Consider the following 16,480-nt stretch of genomic DNA (forward strand, 5'->3'; position numbering starts at 1 on the left):
TTACACTCTTAGAAAACATGCAAGATGACATTGAAAACTTATAGAAAGATTACACTCCTACTGAAATTTCTATTGAATTAAACTGTGAATGTGATAAACCTATTTTTGTTTTTACTGGTAAAAAATTTTTAAAAATGTCAAAGCAGAAAAAAATAAATTTTTTGTTCAAAATGAATCGACTATTAATTGCGCTTTTGAAAATATAACTAAACAGTATTTTGAATTGAAAAAAAAGCTAAGAAAAAATATATCTGCCTCTGGTTTGTTGTTGCTTATCAGTACAAATGAAAATAAACAAGTTTTAGATGGATCTGTATTTAAACAAACATGGAATGTCACCAATAAAAATCTTATAGATATGTATGAATTTTTAATGGATATGAAAAATAAGGTATTAATTGCTATAAGATTTCAAGCAAATAAATATAAAGAAAACAATATTAAATATATTGAAGAAATAATAATATTGAATAATTAAGAAATGCGTAGGTAATAAATGTGATTTCTTTATTGCATGTTTTCATAGCAGTAACAGGTAAGCTCTTGATGTTTGTGAAAATCAATCCGACTTGGAACAAACAATATTTAGAAGAATATGATAAAATTAATGAATCTTTTGAAAGGTTTATTTAAATGGGTAGCAGTTGGGTGATGAATAAAATATTGTGATTGGATCTTTCAATATCTGAATTCGATCTGCTTTATGGTAGAAACAGTTCAAATTTACTATTATCGAATGCTTTAAGTAAGAAAAAAGCTGTAATTAATATAAAGAACGACGATCAAAAATGTTTTTTATGATGCATTTTAGCCCACCTATTTGATAGCAGAAGGAATTATCGAGTTTCGTTCTATAAAAAATTGGAATATCATTTAAACATGAAAGGAATCAAGTATCCTGTTTGTGTTAAAGATATCGATAAATCTGAAACTCAAAACACTGATATCGGTGTAAATGTGTTGTACTATGATATTGAACATGATGGTGATAAATCATTTAATTCTAAAAATATATATTTAAAATGTGCAAATAATAATCTAAAAACAGTGGTTTGGTTGTTATTATTAACCATTTTTATACAAAATTGATCTCATTATATTCTAATAAATACAAAATACTGGATATAACGGTTTATCAGGACTAGGTGACTTATTATTCTGAATCATATCACGAATCCTAAACCTGGCACTAGTTATACAACTAAAACAGATATTCATAAACCATCCGATTATTGTTATGTTATAATCAATGAAAACAGTTCGGTTGTAGAAACAAAACTACGAAGAGCTCATACAGATGACGATAAAGTAGTTGAAAACTTCCTCGATTATTTATATAAAAAGTACGAATATTTTGAAAAGAAATTGTTAACTGAAAAAGTCTTAAATATGATGGTAGAAGTTGATAAAAAATTTCATCAAGACACTGACTGTGTTATATGTGGTGGTGAGTTCGGCAGCAAGAATCATGTAAGATACCATTCTCATATTAGCGGTAAGTTTATCAGAGTGGCACATGAAAATTGCAACTTTAACTGTAGACGCATAACATATATACCACTTGTATTCCACAACCTGTGGGGATACAATTCACATCATGTATTGGCGATATATGAGTTGAAAAAAAAAAAAATTTGAAATTTTGTGTATAACAAAGTGAAAATCGATAACGCTCAAGAATAGAATATTGTATCGATTTATAAATTCATATCAATTTTTGGGTTATAGTCTAGATGACTTGGTGCAAAGTTTATTTACTGCTAGATATTCAATAACATTTCAACAAATAAAGACATCGTTGTTTAAATCAACATACTCACAATTTTGAATTGATATACTGAAAATCATGATAAAAGAAATGCATATATGTTAAACTTGTTAATTCAACCAAAGGTGTACTAATTAAATCTGTTTCAGTTTTCAATGAAACATGACTACCACCCATCGAAGCGTTTTATAGTGATTTAAAGAGAAAACATCTCTGAATCAGATTATGAACATGCGCAAAATGTTTGGAATTGTTTTAAAATTAATACGCTCAGTGATTATCATGATTTCTTTATGAAATTGGATATCATGCTGTTGGCTGATCGTATTTGAAAGTTTTTGATAAAATTATGAAAATAAACGATTTAGATTTGTGCCATTATCTTTCTGCGGTGCGTTTATCATGGCATGCCGCTTTAAAAGCTACCAAAGTGCAATTAGAATTGGTTACAGATCCTGATGTGTATTTGTTTTTTGAAAAAGATATTCGTGGAGGTGGGTCAATGTTTCCCAATTGTTACACTATAACTAATGATCAGCACATAAGTAATTATAATGAAAACAAACCAGTCAAAATAATTAAATATTGTGATGTTCAATCTCTTTACAGGAAATGTATGATGGAACCATTTGCCTGTAGACGGATTCAGATGGTGTAACAAAAATGAAATTGAATATTTGTTAAACAATTTAAATTATGTGAAAAATAATGCGGAGATGGGATATATTTTAGAAGTTGATTTATCGTATCCTAAACAGCTCCACGAATCGCATAAAGATTTTCCACTTGACCAGAGAAAAAATACATTCCCAATAATATGATTTTTCAGTTTATTATTGTGTACTTTGGAAGACAAACACAAATATTTCTTACATTATAGAACTTTAAAATTATACCTTCAACAGAAAATGGTGCTGTTGAAAATACATGGTAGAACTGTCTGTTTTAACCAATCTACATGGTTGAAAGATTATGTTGTGAAAAATTTCAGCACGTGGTGTGGCACAAAAAAAGATTATGTTGTGAAAAGTTTTAAAAATATGTTTATAAAAATGTTGTTCTTGGTTTTTTATTTTTAATGAAATATTTTTATTGTGATTAAAAATATTAATATACAAGTGATTCTAGGAGGGGAAATTTTTAAAATGAATATTCTTTGAAAAAATTAAAAAAAAGAATAAATTAAATAAATTTATGTTAATAAATAAATAAATTTATTTATAACATTTAAATAAAAAAAAAAAAAAAAAAACAAACGTGCCACTTATGAATACATTAAAACAAAATTAATACAACACAAAATTTATTTTCTAATGATCATATCTTGTAAATGAGCCCATCTCTGTATAGACATTCCTGCAATCTTGAAGTGAAACTGTAGGTTTGATGTATTATTTCAGCAGGAATTTCAGAAATTACTGTTCTGATCTTGGCTTTTAGTTTTTCTATCATAGCAGGTTGACACTTTTTGCTTTTAAGGTGACCCTGAAATAAGAAATCTCACACCGACAAATCAGGAGATCATGGAATGTCTCCATATCTTGAAATTGTATGGTTGCCAAAAGATTGGCATACACAGTCATCGATATCTGTTTGTGTGTGATGTCGTTTCATCTTGTTGAAACCAAGCATTTCAGTAATATATGGAAATATCTCAGTTTTTGTGCACCAAAGGTTTTCAGCACAGTGACATATTGATCTAATGTAACTTCAGCACAATGACATGTTGATCTAATGTGATTAGTCATGAGGACATCCTTGTTTAAAAAAAAAATAAGGGCCTGTTATGAGGCATGTTCATAAAGTAAGGGCCGTTGGCTTATATTTAAATATTAACGGGCCACAGTTTTATGCATGTGGAGCCATTATTGGCTATTTACTAAGCCACTGCAGTTGTTTTGATTTAGTAGTCATTTGCCTGCCAGTGAATGCAGATAACAATGTCTGCAACAATAGTTTCTCCTGCCAGTGGTGAAGTGCATGCTGTGATTGAATTTTTGTGTGCAAAAAGATCTTTAGCTGCTGAAATTCATTGGGAGTTGTACCTAGTGTATGGACCTACAATAATGAGTGAAAGAAATGTTAGGCAGTGGTGTTGAGACTTTAAATATGGCCACAACAAAAACTTACACTTGTTCAACAAAATTGTTGAACAAGTGAATCAAAAACTGCGATGTGATCGGTGATTGACAATTAATGCTCTGACTGATGAATTTCCATATGTTGGATGCACCTCTATCTAAAAAATTGTCACAGAAAAACTCGGATATCACAAATTGTTTGCAAGGTGGATACTGGAAATGCTTATCGATCAACACAAAGAACAAAGAATGTGCAGTGGACGAGCATTTTTGGACCACTATTGACAAGATGGAGATGATTTTTTTTACCACATTGTTACAGGTGACGAGATGTGGATATCCTACACCAATGCAGAATCGAAACAATAGTCAATGCAGTGGCACCATTCAATTTCCCCAGAACTGAAAAAGTTTAAGTAATCTCTGTACTTGAGTTGTAAAATGGTAAAAACAAAAATGGTTGGCTACCGTTTTTTGGGATGAAAATGGCATCATTTTGGTTGATTTCATGTAACGTGGATCAACAATTACAACCGCGATATGTACTGTGAAACACTCACCAAACTGAGATGTGCAATCCAAAATTGATGACGTGAGAAACTGTCATATGGTTAATTCTCCTTCATGACAACGTATGTCCTCACACCGCTGTCTTAACCAAGAAGGTTCAAGATTTTTTGTTGGGTACTTTTTGGCCACCTCCATGTAGTCCTGATCTCGCACCCAGTGACTACTTCCTCCTCTTGAATTTGAAAAAGTGTCTTGGTGAAAAATGGTTTGAAAAGAATGAGGAACTAAAGACTGCCATTGTCAACTGGTTCACTTTGTAGGTGATGAACTTCTATTCAGAGGGGTTAAAGAAACTGGTGCAGCATTATGAAAAGTGCTTAGAATTGATTATGTGGAAAAATGAAGTAGATTTGTAGTAAACTAAAACTGTACATAAAAACCTTTTCTCACAAGTTAATTTTTTTTAATGACCAAATGGTCGATACCATATGAATACACGTTGTATTTTTTTAACTGAGTTTTATCAAAATTTCTGTTAAAGTGGAAATAGATTTCTTCTGGCATCCATATATTTTTTTAAAAATAAGTCATTGTCCTCTTTTACCGTACTGACCTTCGTTCACAGAATTGTTGGTACTTTATGTGATTGTTGGGTTTCAGTTCATGGATGATCTGCAACTTGTACCAATGGTAAAGTAAGTCCTACAACTTTTTGAACACTTGAACATTTTTCTATTTATTGTGATTTCACTGTAAAGTCATTTGAACTGTGCAACTGTAAAGACACTGACTAAAGACATGATTACAAATGGAATGGTGTGGGCTTTTTATGACAGCAGCTCAAACAGTTTTGATATTGTCTGGCATATGAACAGTGTGCACACCGGCTGGAGGTTTTTTCATTGCTAAAACCTCCAGGTGGTGAAATTCTCTATACACGGCCTCCACACTGCTATTATTTTTATATAAAGCTTTGATTGCAAGATGATTTGAACTGGCTTCTATAACCCAGGGCTACCAAACATATTTCATAATTTCATGTTTCCCTGAATTACTTAAATTCTTCTACTTTAATTACTTGCCAAAAATACTTGGACTTTTTATTTGTTGATGAGGTTGCTTCAATTTTTTTGTATGGTATAATCCTACTAATTTGGACTAGATGTTATTGGATATGGTTTGAATGAATAAAGTCCAGATAAACCTGAAATGTCATATATAATCATAATTCAAATGTAATTTACACTAAGTAAATTACAGTTTTGAAGAAAAAATAGGCCTACACGATAGGAAATCAGGCTGCAATGCAATTAGTATACACTTGTATGTCTTCAAACAAATGATGAGTGAATTCAATGTCCTATTATAATAACACTGCACTCTTACGTGTAAACATATGCATTTAATTTTAAAGGTCAGTAATTTTAGTCTAACTTATGATGAGTTAATTCAACATTTTTTGTTTATTTAAATTTTCCTATTTAAAAAAAATTCATTCTACACTATGTATTTCATAATACTGTAAGGCTTGAAATTGAAAAAAAAGGGACAAAAGTATGAAAGGAAATTCTTAATTTTCATAAAATTTTTTTTTTATGAATGAATGTGTGCATGCATGTGTTTTGAATCAGTTTCCATGATTCAGATGAGTGGGATCTGGAAAAATGAAGTTAAACTATTTTGTTATTTATTTAATAAAATCAAAGAACAGTATGTTAGATAAAATTTTGTTTAAATTAACAAACACGTAACCAAGAAAAAATTCAGATTTTATTAATTTCTAATATATTAATAGTGACAATTGTGAAAAAAAACATAGAATGTACTAAATATCTGCTAAGTCTTGTCAATATGATTGATTATTTTTTTTAATCTTAGTAATTAAAATGACTCTTTATAGCTCTTTATAGCTTTTGTTTTTTTTTTCATTTCAATTGCTGTGCTTTTAATAAATGTGAGTTAGATTCAAGGAAATTTTATCCTTGGGTTTTTTTTAACAAAATAATGTTCCTGGTTGTTTGCCTTTAAAAAAGTATTAATTTAATTCTGTACTTATATATATACTTAACAGTGAACAACATGTGTTTGTGCATTTGTTTTTCTGTACTTATTGTTTATATAATTACACTTAAATGATGTTAACGTGTTAATAAAAGAAAAGATTATTCAGATTATACCAAAAACATTAAAATTTCTTTATTTGTTATTACATATTATTTGGGTGAGTAAATTTCAGATCACCCGAAGGTATTTGCTGATAAAACTGATTTATTTTTTTATCACAGAATCTTACTACATTTAGAGTTGAAAACAAGGGTTACTTTGTTTTTAGGATGTTTGTAATTTTTTTGAGCGACTATTTTGTACAGTTGTGTTAATCATTTACATTTTCTTTAGGTGTGTGGTGATTTTAATAATTTTGTTTCAAAGATATCAATTTCAAACAAAAGCAACATTAATCTGTATAAAACACTAAATTTTATGTCCAGAACATTTTTTGGTTTATATTGAAGGAAGTAGCACTCAAAAGACTAATTGAAAATGTAAATTTTAATAACAAAATCTCATTTGGAATTAAATATTTTTGCGAGAAAATAAATTCAGTTTCAAGTTTTTATTTTCCTGGCTATAGCTGTATTGCTACTATGTAGCAGCTATACGAGGTGTGGCTATTAAATAACAAGACTGCTACAGAAGAACTACGCATGCGACAAATTTGTACAACCGACAGCTGTGTAGCATGAAGCCTTCTCTTTCAATTGCTACCACTCCAGTTTCTGTAGACATATTAGTCTAGTCATGGCCTTTGTTTGGATAAGTTCCAAACGTTTTTTGTGTTGCCAAAAAATGATAAGTGTTTTATAAGAGCAAAGAATTGTGAAATTTCATTTGAAACATGGAAAAACTGCTACTGACACTTATCTTTTATTACAAAAAGGATATGGCAATGAATGTTTATCACATGTGCAGGTTTTTGAGTGGTTTAAGCGTTTCAAAGATGGTAGAGAAGATGTTGAAGATGAAGTTCGCCTAGGTCAACTTCCACTTAAAAAACTGATAAAAATATTTAAAAAATTGGTAAACTGATCCAATCTGACCATCAGTTAACTATTTGTGTGATTGCTGAAACTGCAGGAATTGACAAAGAATGCATAAGGCAAATTTACATGTCAATTTTAACATGCAAAAAGTATGCGTGAAAATGGTGCTAACCTTTTCACAAATGAACAAAAAGAAGCTCATGAAAATGTTTGTTCTGACACTTTAAGCCATTGAAAATGATCCAAACTTCTTGGAAAGAGCGATAACATGTGATGGTTTTTCTTGGTTTTTCACTTACGATCCAGAAACTAAACGTCAATCTATGTATTGGAAGGCCCCAATTTCACCGAGAGCTAAAAAAGCTTGAATGAGCCAATCAAAATGCAAAGCGATGATTGTTTTTTCGATATTCATGGGATTGTGTACTTTCACTGAGTTCCTGAAGGTCAAACTATTAATCAGCATTACTACGTTGAGGTCCTTGCTCAGCTCCATAAAAGAATAAGAAAAAAAAATCCCGAATTGTGGAAGAACAAATCATGGGTTCTTCATCCGGACAATGCACTAGGTCATACTGCATTGTCTGTCAAGATATTTCTAGTCAAGTATAACATCCCAGTGTTAGACTATTCGCCTGACCTTCCACCATGTGACTTATTTGTTCCCCAAGGTCAAATCTGCATTAAAAGGAACAAGATTTCAGATTGTTGAAGCTGTGAAAGAAAAACGGGCATGTGTCATAAAAGAGCTCACAGAAGAAGACTTCCAGCACTGTTTTGAATAATGAAAAATTCACATGGAGCGTTATATGATAGAGGAGGGGTATGATTGAGAAGGGGATAGTAACTAAATATATATAAATTTAAAATAAAATATTTTACAGCATCGGTCTGGTCATAGCCACACCTCGTAGCTATGAATGGAAAGTATAATAGATTGGTCCAAAATTTTGTTGTCTGGATTTTTTGAAGATGAGTGTTTCACAACCATCTTAGTCCAAAAAACCATAAAAAAATCCCTTTTGGCATGTTGGAAGGCGGAGGTAGATTAAACTGGTGCTAAGTAGGGGATAAAAAGATTTCCACCTTAAAGTTAAGAAAAACTTCAAATTTTCTCAATACAACAATGGTTGCATGTGAAAAAAGGTTCAAATGTTTAGCATGACAAGCCTTACAATTCAGGCAATATTTTGGTCATACCTTGGCGTAAGGGTTGGTCATATCAAAACTTTTTATACAAAAGTTTTAGGTAATGTTTAGAGGACTGATGACCACTTTAAACTGATTCGATACTGTGTGCCTATTAAGGGAGGTATAATTTTTTTTGCCTTCCAAATCCCATTTTTTCCACCTCCTGGGCCAGTGGTTGGTGATATAAAAAAAAACATTACTTGCATAAGTTTTAGGCCCTTATCCAAAAAATAGTAGGAACGAATTCGATATCTTACTTAATAAGAAAGTTACAGCAATATTTTTTTTTTAAAAACTGTTTCCACTCTGTGGTAATGGGGGGGGGGGGGGTCTGATTTTGGCTGTTAACAAACCTACCAAGATTTTGGGACGAGTTATTTTTAAGGAACAATTTGTAAGTGATTAATGCAAAATTACGGCAGTTTTATTATGCCCACAAGAAAGTGAAATATATATATATTTATATATATGTGTAAACTTTATGAGTATATATAAACTTTTGAGCTGACGGTTGTTTTGGGGTCTGGGGATTGTGAAACACAAAGATATGTTGAAATTTTCTGGAAGTTGAATCATGGTACCCGTTACAATAGGTAGCTTTCTTATGAAATCTACCTAAAACAATAGAAGTTTCTGGAGGACATATGTACTTACATGTATAGGCCTGTACTTTGATTAATTTCTTGAGACTGATTCAACATAACTTCTTCCGAAGTGGCTGGCTTAAAAAATTCTATTTATGGTGGGGGGCATGGGTGGCATTGAATTTTGGGAAAAAAGCATTACAGAAGCCCGCAGCCAGGAAATGTGTTGAAAATGGCAGGCTTATTTTCGAATATTTATTATAAACTGGTATGTATAGCGCATTTGGTCTACTGTACTGTTTCTAAATAAAATTTGAATTAACTTTTCTTTGTTTTATTCAACTTAAACCATTTTTTTTTCAGAATTAACTTCTCTACAAGTTTTGTTAAAAAGTTTTATGTGTTTATTACCCATTTAACAAAGTTACTGTTTGGTGAGAAACCACTAACTCTGCCTCTTTATTAACATTCTAAAAATTTTGGTATGATCTCATTTATTGGGGATAGCTGAAATCCAAGTGAAATCTTTTGCTAGCCATTAACTAACAAACAAAGCATTTTAGGACATTTGTTTATAAAAACTTTTTCATTATTTTCTCCAGTAGAATAGTTTATTAAAGTTATGGGAGAACTTCAATTCACTATATATGTATATCTCCAGTTTTGGCCTGATTTTCGACTCCATTTGCATGGGGACATCATAGTAACCATGTATTTTTATATTGATTATTACATGGTATTTACTAGATTCTATTGAAAAGAAAGATCAAATTATTGTTATCTATGTAGGTAAAGACAGTTGTTTTCTTCATATGTATCATACAAAACTTGGTAAATTTTTGCATGGCAATGGAGAGACGATACGCTTACTAAAAAAGAAGTATCTTTCTCCCTTACTAGTCTTAGGTCTTATAGTGACTGTTGGGGAAAGTTACAAAAATAAAATTACACATAGCTCGTTTTTGCCAAAAGAAAATTGGACTTTATTTTTAACAGAATGAAATTCAGAAGTATATAACCATATTCATTTAGATATATCGATAGTGTAGGTCTGGATCAAAAGGTTATGACACTTATCAAAGATATGTAACAGTAAAAATAGGTTAACTGCGAGACAGAATCTAGTATTCTAGTTTAAAGAACTATACTAGAAGAGATTTCTGAGTTTGTATGCATGCAATTAGCTCCCTTATGTTATCAAGTTTGTTATTGTCACAGTTACAGTGCTTACATGTTGCAACCATGTTAATGTATATATTGTTTTTTGTTTTTTTTTTAGAGTGTAAATGGAACGTTTATTAATGGTGAAATATTGCCTGCAGAAAAAAAAATTCCACTTTACCCTGATGATGTAATTGGATTTGGTGTTACTGAATATGAGGAAGATGTTAATGGTTTTGATAGATATCATGTTTATAAACTTTCACTGGTAAGTTAGTTCATAGAAAAGTCGATGTAGTGGAGTAATGGTACGAAATCATTATTGAAATTGTTTAATGCTTCCTTTTTTCCCATCTGTGCTTTAAAGGTGATCAATTGAAAATCAAATAAATCATTTTGAGGTATGAGTTCAAAAGTGATTTATTTTAAACAAATATAAGCACGTCAAATTTATAGTTAAAAATGTATGTTTTCTTTAAAATGACAATCGATAATAAACAATGCTAATGGTGTAACTGTATTTTAATGACAAACTTTATAAACATTTTAATGTTATGATTATTAGTTTATATGTGTAGTATAAATAGAATAAAGGCAGCTTGATAAAAAATGTTAGTAGTGAGAAGGTGAGTCAATAAACTGACTGATCAGTGGACTAAAGTCCTTGAGAAAAAGTGATAAGGAAACCTGGATCAGTTAAGATATGTAACTAAAAGAGTACAAATTCTGAACGTTTAAAAAAATTACAGACCGATTTGGTTAAGAGAAACTCTGATCTTTCATTTCATCTTTTAAATTATGTTCTTAATAATAAGACTTTATTTTGAAGACGAGAGTTGAGATTTGGTTGTTAGGTAAAGAGAGGATTAATAAATTGATGTCTAATATCAATAGTGTCAAATATCAATGTGTATATCAATAATGTGTGTATTATGTGAAAATCAGTGGGATTGCAAGGAAGTTATCCATGCTAAATCAAAATGGATGATTGTCAATTGAGTTCCAAGAAGATTAGACTAATTCAAATAAGTTAGAATTGTCAGATAGCAAATGTTGGTTGTATTTTTTTTTTTAAATAATTGATGCCTTTAGGAACCTGGCTGTAGTGGGAATATTTCTAGAATTTCAACATTTCATGTTAATGAAGAGAGGCATGTTGATATTTCAGGGCTTCAGAGAAGGATAAATGGTAATTGATAAAATGTTCTAATTTTAGAATGACATTTGTGTAAATTAATATGTTGTGCTAGATGAGCAATTAAAACTGAATTTTTTTAGTTAGACTAAATGCAGTTGAGACATTTAATATTTTATTAATGAAATGAAAAAAATTGTTAAATTAAATTTTATATTTACATAAGCAGAAGTCTACATATTTTTACAAAAGGTATTCAAACTTTTTCCCCAATCCCAATATTTACAAGAAGTAATATTTCTGAATTTATGTACAAGGATCATCTAGAAGGTTAATACCATTTTTTTTTGTGATAAATTTATTGTATTTATTTTAACTTTAAAATATGCATCTTAATCTACATTTTTAAAGCTATTTTTCTATATAAACGCCTCCTAAGTTCAAGCATTTGTCAAATCATGGCACTAGTTTTTGTATGCTATCATCAAAAAACATCTACAGCCAGACCATTAAGCTGTTCATGAATGGGCTGTCTTGATGTTGTCACTTTTATAGTGGTTCCCGCTAATGACAGATGATGAAAAACACCCCATCTGGAACCTTTGAGAAGTTCACAAATATTTTTTTGTAGCATGTGGACATGCATTATCATGAAACAAAAATTTCCTTTGTTTCCTTCATTCATTACATTGCCACCATATATGGCAGTAGTTTGATGATGAATTTCCACAGGACGAATACCTTTTGTATTTAAAAAATGTATGACTGATCATACCTTAGACTGTGGAATTTTCAGTTTTTTTTATTATTTGTTATAAATACATGCAAAATCGCTCTGTGATGTAGTATAGTTGTGAAATATTGTACATCGCTAGCAGAACAACTGAGAACAGTTGGCCTTGACCCATTTTTGTGAGTGAAGCTGTGTGCATGCAATGTGAATGGTTTTTAGTTTCTGGATGATCTAAATTTTTAATTATGTAATATTATGAATATTTATTTATATATATATATTTTTTCTTTAACAGATTACTAAAAACAATGATAATGAAGTAATTGAGTTGAGTGATGATGAAGAAACAAATATAATTAATCTATGTAATGTGGAGAAGGATGAGCGTAACAGTGTATTAGAAAATAATGTGACTGTGCCTCATGAAGTATCAAATGTCTCTAGTAGTATTGTTAATAAAAATATTGTCAAATTTACTAATGATACTGACAATTCTGATTGTATTCTTGTTGAAACTGATCATTTAAATGGAGATTCAAAAGTTTTTAAAAATATTGAGACAAATAATAAATTTGAGTTTGGTAATAATAATTTTGATAATGATGTAGAAAAACTGAGTGCCATCAGTTTAAAGAGAAAAAGTGATGTTACTGAAATTCAGCAGCCTCATGCAAAGTTATTAAAAACTAGTTTAGATAGTAATAGTGTTAATAAAATATCAAGTTCAAGTACAAGAAGTGAGTGTCAATTAGATGCTGTTAATTTAAATTCAACTGAAGTACCCGGTTTAAATGATTCATGTTCAAAGCTACTGCATGTTGGCAATAATTTTGTTCATTATGAAAATGATAATAAACAGGAAGTACTTAATTTTGCTAAAGATATCGTTTCAGAAGTTACAAATAAAATTAAATCTGTTAATAGTAGTGGTGATAAGCCTGTAGTGTGTTTTTTGGATGGCTCTTGCCAGAAAATAGGAACCAAGAGAAAATCAATGAATGAAAACGATGTTAGTGTACAATTATCTAGTGATGATTTAAGATGTGTCAGATCAAAAAATATTGCACATAATGAAATTTTATCTTGCAATGGGAAAGTACCATCTAAAAACCATAATGAATCTAATCATGAAGAGTGTAGAAAGGCTGTTAATAAAATAAATAGTACTTTAAGCGGAGAATCAGTTATTTCTGTTATAGAATTTTCAGATAAAATAGAAAAGAAATTAATAAATAAAGTTATGTTAAGTTCTAACAGTGTGACATCAAAAGCAGAATCTACAGATCAGAAAAACAGTATTGGAGTACACGTAAATGGAAACAAGGGGAAAAGAAAAAATGGTATATTGAATGTAGACAAATCTGTTTCAAAAAAAAGTAAGAGAAAGGTTGACAGAATTAAAACAGATAAATTGAAGGAAAGTTGTTCACTTGAAATGGTTGATCGTAAATCTGATCTGAGAAACGAAAATAGTAAAGATGAAAAAATAAAACAAAATGTTGTAAAGAAAAGTCATTTGAAAATTGAACATAATTTAAGTAGAAGAAAGAGCAGTGATGATAAACAAAAGGGTGATGAAATTTTTCGTAAAGAAGAGAAGTTAATGGATAATTCTAAAAGTAAAAATAAGGCAGAAGAAGAAATTAAAAGTTCATTGAACAAAAAAGATGAAGATGAGGAGAGAAGACATAATGATGCTGATTGCAGGTTGCAGCATGATTTTATTAATAGAAAGGATGATGAAAATGAGAATAAAAAAAAATTTGTTGGTATTTTAAATACATCAAGAACAGAATATTCTATGGATGATGATAAAAGTTTTGTTGATAGCGATGAAGAGGAATTGTTTTGTTCTCAGTTATTTGAAGTTCCAGAAGGGGATGAAGTAGAAGAAACTGTTATTAAAAATGAAGTAATAGAACGAGAGAGAGTCGATGACAGTGATGTTGTAGTAATAGAGGATGATGATGATGATGATCACAAAGTTAGTGATGATGTTCAAATTTGGTACGAAAGATTATCACAAAGTATAACAGATGAAAAACCAATTCTTAAAGATGTAGTCCTCTCACAGATCAAAGATGATGAACCTAATGAAGAACAAGAACAGCTAAACTATGAAAAAATATCAGAAAAAGAATTAAACCGTGATGAAAAAGCTGAAAAGAGATCATCCGTAGATGTTGATAACTCCGTTTCATCTCATTCTAAAAAAACAGAATTTTTTAAAAAGAAACCTGAGAAAACTATACTTCTTCCAGAAGCATTACCGATGGCAGTATCAAAACGTGGTCGAGGTGGCTCTAAAAAACAAACTAAAAATAAATCCATTGATTCTACAAAACATATTACACCAGTAACAAAGGCAGTTGTGAATGGTGAAGAACCTCTTAATTTGGAAATGAAGAAGATTGTTAAAGAAACAAGAAAGGAAAGATTAAAAGCTATAGCTGTTAAAAAAAATATAACACAGGAAACCACCAAAGTCTTATCAAAAACTTGTGTAAGCAAAATAACTTCTAAATCACGTAGTGATTTTCTTGCTGCCTTACTGGTAGAATCTGAAAGTAAAGGTGAAACTGTGAGTCGTAAATTAAGAAGTAATTATAAAATACCACTTGTGAAAAATAATAACCATAATAATAATGATAAAATAAATACAGATATAAGTGTTCAGTCCATATCCGCTGATAATTCTGCAGATCAGAATATTACATCTACTAATAGCAGCATTTCTGACATTGTGGGAAATTTAAGATGTGCTGTTTCTCTTGAAAAAATTGATGTAAGTGATGATAATTCTTCTACATCAGAAAAGACTATTGTTAAAAAAAAAGATAAACGTACCGTTTCATTTCAGAATGAACCAACAATATATTATATACAGTTAAATCCTGGTTCAAAACTTCTTCCTGTTAAAAAGGATGCTCCGGTTCCAAAAATGCTTATAGACAATGAAATGATCACTTTTATTCGATCTGCACCTAATTATTCAATTGAAGAAGCTTTGTGTGCAATGTTGAGATGGAGAGTAGTGTGGCTAGAGGTAGGTAATGTTTCATTTTTTTATGTTTACTATTTTTATATTGATTGGGTGTATCTGAATGTTGGAGTTAAAGCTGTTTAATGGCAGTCTATTTATGAGTTAATTGCCACTTCCTTTACTCATTCTTATTTTTTTTTTTTGTTGTTTCTTGGTCAGGTATCATGATTATGTGTCAGCTTTACTGACATACCCTTACACAACTACATTACAACATTCTACCCTATTTCTTCTTACACATACACTCGGTGATGTTGTGACACCTTACAAAGCGCAACTGTAATCCAAGGTGTGAACTACTGTGCTGGTGGGTGAATGGCTCTACATAGTGAGTCTTGAATAATCTCTGGGCACGAAGGCGAACCCAGTTGTATTTAGCTCAAACTTCAGTACACGTGCGCTTTGCTAGAGTGGTCCTTTATATCGCTGATACTTGTGGGACCAAAATTACAGACCTACAAGCAACTTCTGTGATGGTTGGTGGTCCATCTGAAAAAACCACCAAATCCAGTCTTGTGAAAAGGCCTCGATCAGCTTTGTCTGATAAGGATATCAGTAGTGGAGTAACCATTGCGGATTATGAAGCAGACCATCCACAGTTAAAAATATTAGATTATTGTTATGCGAAGTAATCAGGGAGATGTCTCACTTCACAAGGTCTCGCCCTTCCTGATCAACAAGGTTGTAACAGGATCGTGTAGTTTACCAAAGATCATAAAAAAATTAAGAGATGGATCAGTATTAATTGAAACCCATAACGATGAACAGAGTAGATCTCTCTTACATATTACTAATATGGGCAGTACACATGTAAGTAGTATGTGCCACAAAATTTTGAATACCAGTTGGGGAGTAATTTTTTGCTGAGACCTTCTGGAGCTGGACGTAAAAGAAATAGCTGATGAACTTCGAACCCAATAAGTGTGAATCGTATCATGAAACAGCTGAGCGGTGGAAGAACCAATGCTATCTCTTATATTAACATTTAATCTGGTACTACCACAGCGAGTTAAAGTGGGTTACCTGTCAGTTCTGGTGCAACCATTTATACCCAACCCGTGTCGATATTTCAAATGCCAAGGTTATGTTCACACATCAACATCTTATTCAAAGATTGAGATCTGTGCTTGATGTGCTGAGGAAGGCCACTACGACACTGACTGCCAGCGGATGAAAAATATGTGAACTGCACTGGTTCACATGCAGCCTGCTTTTGAGATTCCCCAACTTACT

At 31.0% G+C, this 16,480-nt stretch overlaps 1 protein-coding gene across 1 annotated transcript in view; it reads left to right on the forward strand.

Annotated features, from left to right (window-relative positions):
* The window catches only part of LOC142326317 (uncharacterized), a 117,934-nt gene that overhangs the window by 13,356 nt on the left and 88,098 nt on the right, over nucleotides 1-16,480 (forward strand). Inside the window, exons 3-4 of the mRNA XM_075368720.1 lie at nucleotides 10,455-10,604; nucleotides 12,500-15,250. Coding sequence (XP_075224835.1) covers nucleotides 10,455-10,604; nucleotides 12,500-15,250 — 2,901 coding nt within the window. The remainder of the gene's footprint in view (nucleotides 1-10,454; nucleotides 10,605-12,499; nucleotides 15,251-16,480) is intronic.

Source organism: Lycorma delicatula, chromosome 6 (genome assembly GCF_047948215.1).
Source record: "Lycorma delicatula isolate Av1 chromosome 6, ASM4794821v1, whole genome shotgun sequence".
Classification (NCBI taxonomy): domain Eukaryota; kingdom Metazoa; phylum Arthropoda; class Insecta; order Hemiptera; family Fulgoridae; genus Lycorma; species Lycorma delicatula.